At 40.1% G+C, this 6,201-nt stretch overlaps 1 protein-coding gene across 3 annotated transcripts in view; it reads left to right on the top strand.

Moving 5' to 3' along the window:
• SLC24A3 (solute carrier family 24 member 3) overlaps positions 1–5,853 on the top strand; it is a 537,093-nt gene extending 531,240 nt beyond the window's left edge. For 2 of the 3 annotated variants that reach the window (XM_019516134.1, XM_019516133.1), the window contains exon 17: positions 1,010–5,853. In XM_019516134.1, coding sequence (XP_019371679.1) covers positions 1,010–1,159 — 150 coding nt within the window. In that variant the 3' untranslated portion in view covers positions 1,160–5,853. The remainder of the gene's footprint in view (positions 1–1,009) is intronic. The other variant, XR_002097013.1, reaches the window with a different exon arrangement.
• Positions 5,854–6,201: the final 348 nt, after the last annotated feature.

Genomic DNA, 6,201 nt, shown 5'->3' with positions numbered 1-6,201 from the left:
CCCTGTTCCCCCCCCCCCCCCCCGTCCTGGAGCCAGTTGAAGGAGGATGAATCCTGTGTGTTCCACCACAATTGTAGGAATTGCACCAACCATTGACCCCAAAAGCTGTGTTCAGACACACACAGTTTGTGGTACTGCAAACCTCTTTGTGGTGCCACAAGGCGTGTGCAGAGCATGTTAAAATGTACTGAAAATCCTGGTAGGGAAAAAAAAAAAGCACTGGGAAAAAAATGTGGCATAGCACATGGAACAGGAGTGTATGCCACAACACAGGAAGGCTTGGTTCTCCCGGGAGATGCTCTGGCTCCTGGCCAGAGCATCTCCACTCCTGCAGTTGTGACCCAGCTCCTCCAGCACTCTGGGAGCCAGGAAGAACCAGGCAAGGTCAGTTTGCCGGAAGTGGGACAATTTGTCCCTCGCCAAAGTGCATGTGTGGGGTGTGCGCTACAGCACAAATGTGTGCCACTACTATTTTTGCCACTGCAAGCACACAGCCCTGCACATCTGGATGCAGCCAAAGGGTTCGTGCGGTTGCTGAATTGACATTTTCACTGACTAGCCATTAGGCTGGCTTTAAAGCACATGCAGAGGCGTCTGAATCTGTGTAGGGAGACAGATATACACATGAGCCATTTCATGCATGCAGGAAGGAATCTGGTCTTTGGGGATTTAATGATATAGACTACCTCATCAACTTAAATGGAATTGAACCTGCCAGACTATGAAAATATTGGGTTGCTTGGCCAGATTCTTAGGTAAGGAAAATCAGCACAGTCAGAGTGACTTTTATGGAGCTATACCCATTTTCCCAAGCCATGGTTCTGCCTCTGTCTGCTATGATCTCTCATAATATGATCATTTCAGCTGAGAACAGAACTTTGCATCAGCAGCACACAGCAGAAGCAGAAAGTAAGCTACATGCTTATGTGATGGAGAAGGTGTTTGCCACCAATGTCCAATGTTGTTTACCATGTTGCTTCCTTTAAGCAAATCACCATGTCTCTTATAGGTGTTTGGTGTCCACATGAACAAATGGAAGTTGGATAAAAAGCTGGGGTGTGTGTGCCTTTTCCTATATGGCATCTTCCTCTGTTTCTCCATCATGACAGAATTCAACGTTTTCACGTTTGTGAACTTGCCAATGTGCAGAGATCACTGATCCAGGTGGCAGACTTTCGAGGGGGGACTTCCTTCTTACCTGTGCAATATAAAACACGGCTGGCATCTCCAGAATGTGGTGCGCCTCACGGTCGTGAAGTAGATCCTACTCACTGTTCATAGGACTCTTCTCCCCGCCTCAGTTTTCCCATTCCCCAGCCCCAAAACCTGGAAAAATCCTGCATCGATGTGAAGATTTTTTTTTCAGCATTCATGTGATTTCCAAGCTCAGTTTTTGAACAGTGACTGGGATTCTAAAAGAACTGGCTGCTAACTGGCATTGAGCCAGGCAAAACTGGTCTGCTACAATTCCTTCTTTTTTAAGTTATTTGATGGAAGACTAATCTAATTTATGACTTAAGACTATTGCTAGAATACAGAAGAAGAGGGTACATTGTATACGGGGTGTTTTTCAAGGAGAATTGTGGGAATTTGGGGGTATTTTTTTTTCAGAGATCAAAAGCCTCTCATGCAGCTTCTCCTTCTGAGTGCTGGGTTTCATGTAATGATCCAAAGGTCATGAGAGCAGTGTGTTATGGGAACTCAATTCAAGGTACTTGGCATAGGAGTGGATTTCCTGCTTATTAAAGGGGATGATTGGTGAAGCAATGGATAATGACTTGCTGCCATAAACAATGACTCTCCTAAAGGTGTTATGAGGAATGCGAGATGAACATGGATTCAAAGGGTAAACACTGCTACTGTTTTCATTATTAATGTCAAGAATTTTATTGCTAGGTTACTTATAGGATTTCCAAGCAATAGTTTAGGACTGCCAGCCCAGGAGGGCTATCAAGGTGGGTGTCCTGGTTTTAATTATCTATCCGTTGAAATGCCAGGTCAGATGCTTCAGAAGATCATCTGACTGCTTGTATTTTTGGGAGCGGGTTCTGTAGTTTTATGTCTTGCTCATTTTGAGAGGGACATAAGCACATGTCAGAAATTTTCAAAAAGAGTACTAGACACTGGTTTCTGTAAAAGGAAAGAGGCATATTTTGCACAGACATTGTTACTGAAGTCATAATTTGCCACTCTAAAAAATACACTGGACCTGGCCAGATATTTTTCTTTTTTCTTTTTCCTTCTTTTCACTGTTGAGCTTGTCTGATATCAAATCATTGTGGATTTATTCCACCTCTTACCAGAGGAGGAGGAGGAAGAGGAGGAGGTGGAGAGAGAGAGAGAGGGAAAGAGAGGGAGATGGAACTGTTCAAATATAGGCTATCTTTAAGGCAGACTCACTTACAGATCTGTTATTGCAAAAGTTTAGCCATTCATTGTTCTAATATCCCTGCTAGGTTTTGTATGATGCTACATTAATATGCAGACAGATTCCATTACCACATTTGTCTGTCTTGAAACTGTGGATTCCTACCAGTGCTGGCTGTTTTATTTACATGCTGATTGCTTCCAGTCCATTTGGTATGGTTTTTCCTCTTCCTTGCATACATTCTACTATGAACATAATAAGATATTACCAGATAGGTGAATGTGTATGTCTATGGTACAACCAACAGCAAATATTGCTAGGAAGTACGCTAGAAGCCATAAAGCAAAAAAGAAATCTAAACCATAGCAGAAAAAAGTGGTTCACAGAATGAAAACCAGTCACACTTCTGCAGTTAATTATTTAAGATTCATTTTCTTTGGACAAATAATATAAAATAAAGGTTTCCAACTGGCAATCTCTATTCAGCATGGCATGTTACTTTCTGTCCTTCCTACATGGAACAAGTGAAAACCATTGACAGCCATTGCACTGTTCCTGTTCATCTGATGAGCCCAGCCAAAAGCAGGTGCTCTGTAAAATCCTATGTAAAAAAGCATCCTGGTGGGTCCCTGGCAGGAAGCAGGTGTGAAGGCAAGGAACAGTGTGGTTATAGGGTAAGGCAAAGAGGGAGGTTAGTTTTTACATGCACATTGTCCTTTTTTCTTCAGGAATATAATTGTGATCGCACCTGTTTAGCTATGCAGCCTCTTGTCAGAACATCATTCTACACTATATTACAATCCCATTAAACTAGCAATCCCCATTGTCCATTCTTAGCATTGTTTTTGTTAATTGTTATAACAAGAAGAACTAAAACATCTAAAGAAATTCTATAAATTGAACATTATTAGCATGATGCAATGCACTTCAATAAAATTCACTCTTCAGCACACAGTTATAACCTTATAACAAGATACCATAGCCCCTAAACTGTATGTTTCTTTGCTTACAGAAGGAACAATATTTGAAAATAAAAGATGTTGCACAGCAGGACCTATTATTACTTCTATTTTGAATACCGTATTTATACGGCTGCTCCAATGGAGCCAGTTGGATCTATTTCTACGAAATAGCCATTATCTTTCCCATGGCACAAAAACTGCATGACTATTTTTTTAGGAACTTTTCCTATTGGCGTGCATTAAAGACTGTAGTATCATAGCTTTGCATTGTGTGTGTAACCTGAAATACTTTGTTTTGAAATCTGTGCGTTTTGCAAGCATATACTGCAAGTTACTTGTTCCAAGTGTAAGCAAAGAGGTAACTTCACTATACCGGCCTGCTCCTAGTTGCACCATACAAGATGTGATAGAACACTTTTTTGTGGCAACCATTTAAGTGAGATGTGCTTATGATCTGGAACCAAATCAGCTCGTATGTCCTTGATTTGGAATAATGTACCAGTTAAGTATATAGTCTCACTTGATTTTAAGAGACAGAGCCTTTCAGACTCTTTGGCTTAATTAAAGTCCATGGAAAAATCTCCAGGGCAAAACTGTAAGCATTTTTCTGTGCCAAATTTATGCTTGGGTCACTTCTCCTGGATGATCTCCCTAAGACATAAATCAACAAGATCATATCAATGCACATCCCAATTCAGTGAGTATTCTCGGCTTTTAGTCTAAATTTCCTTCCAGATAATCATAGCTGTTTATGAACTTTTCAAAGAGAGCTTTAAAGAACCTTTTCTGTAGTAGAGAGCATTTCATTGCAGCTCTGTCTTGCTCTGACTTTGTTTAGGCTGTCATCAAATATCTGATCCCATGTTAGTTTCAACTCCATTTGGCATGTGGTTGGCTGTTCCTTGGCAATGGGTAGATGCCAAAATGTTATGACATGAGGTACTAAGATGCTGAAAAGATTGCTTTTGCCCTGCCAAAGTAGATTCCTCCACATTTTTTAGAGCTAATGCACTTTTTGTAGATACATATACCTACACAGAGAATATCTAACATGGGGTAGGGACTTGCATTAGTGTGAGTCAAGGGTTTTCTGTTTTGCTTGGTTGCTTTGTGTTCGACTTTGTATCCTGAGCTGGGTCACTGAAGTTGATCCATTTGCATGCATTGGATTTGTGATTTTTGTGCCTGTAAAACAGAAAAGTTGTGCTACTTTTAAGCATGCAAACGCCAAACAATGTTTTTTAAATGTTAAATCAGAATAGACAGCAACTTTTGCGTAGGGACACCACATTTAATGTTGGTGTTATAACCTTAATGTAAAGCAACAGTAGCAAAATTTTTAATGCCTTTTCCTAGTAAGTTAAAGTGAAGAGCAAATATACTTAGATACTTTTTTAAAAACCGTAACTTTCTGACTACTGTCAGGTATTTCTTTTTACTGATTTTCTTTCCTGAAGACACAATCTTTTAAAATTAAATATAGAGACATATCAAGCATGCTATCATGTTAGGCCTTGTCTATCTTCAAAATAACAGCAATTTAAATTGGTTTAGAGAATGATACAGTTCAGCCAGTCTACATGGACACTCTTAATTGGATTTAAATCTGCCTTATCTTGGTGATGCTATGTTTCCTCAGAAATTGGCTTAAGGTAAATCAATGTAAAACAATTTGAACTCTAATTGAGAGTGTCCACTAAGGCTGTTACACCAGCGTAACTGAACCCATTTAAAATCGTCCTTTTAGATAAAGTGGTGCCAGTGTGAATATAGACAAGGTCTCAGCAACTTGCTTCAGAAAGAAGAAATTATGCCTTGTAATACACATTATTTAGAAGGCTGTATGAACACATTGGGTGTACTGTGAGTCACAAAGATGAAGGAGGAGTGTCTCCAGCATCCAGAGACTATAAATGAAACCTTAGTTCTATTCAATAGAACTTTGGGTCTACTGAAATCAGTGACAAAACTCCCACCAACTTCACTAGGGTCAAGATTTCACCCTATAGATCTTCCCTGAAGCACATCCTAACAGGCGCTGTCAATCCTAAGAATAGGTTTTTAAAAATATGGAAAAGGATATCAGACATAGAACTCCTCTACCCGTCTTCACCCAAACCAAATTCGCAAAAATATGTTTATGAATACAGCCAGGCACAAATAATGAGATCACACATCAGCGTATGTATATCAAAGTATATATGTGCGTGTACACAGAGAGAGAGAAAGTGCACCAAAGGAGCGTGCTTCACAAGTGTATCCACATCAACCCAAGCTATGCTGACTCCCTGGATGGACACTAAGAAGTTCTTAAGTCTCCAAGATGAGATCTCAACTGTGGCCAAATTCATGCCTTAAGGGGACAGACAAAGCAAGGCAACCATGGAAGAAAAATGTCTGTTTTTTGTTTGATTGCACACTAAGTGATATGACTGGTAGCATTTGGCTGTAACATCCAACCTGAGCCACTTCCTTTTCTACTGAGTGGTGCTTGAATGAAATAAATCAACAAAGCAGATTTTACCAATGAATGTGACTTTTCTATAGCCAACTGTGAAAATGAGATTCATATGAAGGATGTGAACCTACATCATCAGTTGCTATTGTCAAAGAAGTTTGCTCAAATGCTGAGCATGTTACCATTTGTCAAGAGTAGAAGTTGGCTGTCAAGGTTTCAGATCAGCAAGCCTGTGACAGGGCAAGCAGATAATGTATGTTCCTAGACTCCCTTATTATTAGATCCTATGGAACAGTATGCAGATTTCACGGTACAATGACCTGTAAGGTATATCTTTGCTTCTTTTACACACACACACACACACACACACACACACACACACACACACACACACACACGCACACACACACACC

This window comes from Gavialis gangeticus, unplaced genomic scaffold (assembly GCF_001723915.1).
Source record: "Gavialis gangeticus isolate Ggan-Ray unplaced genomic scaffold, GavGan_comp1, whole genome shotgun sequence".
Lineage (NCBI taxonomy): Eukaryota > Metazoa > Chordata > Crocodylia > Gavialidae > Gavialis > Gavialis gangeticus.
The sequence above is the reverse complement of the archived record's forward strand: the minus strand, read 5'-3'. Positions and strand labels throughout refer to the sequence as shown.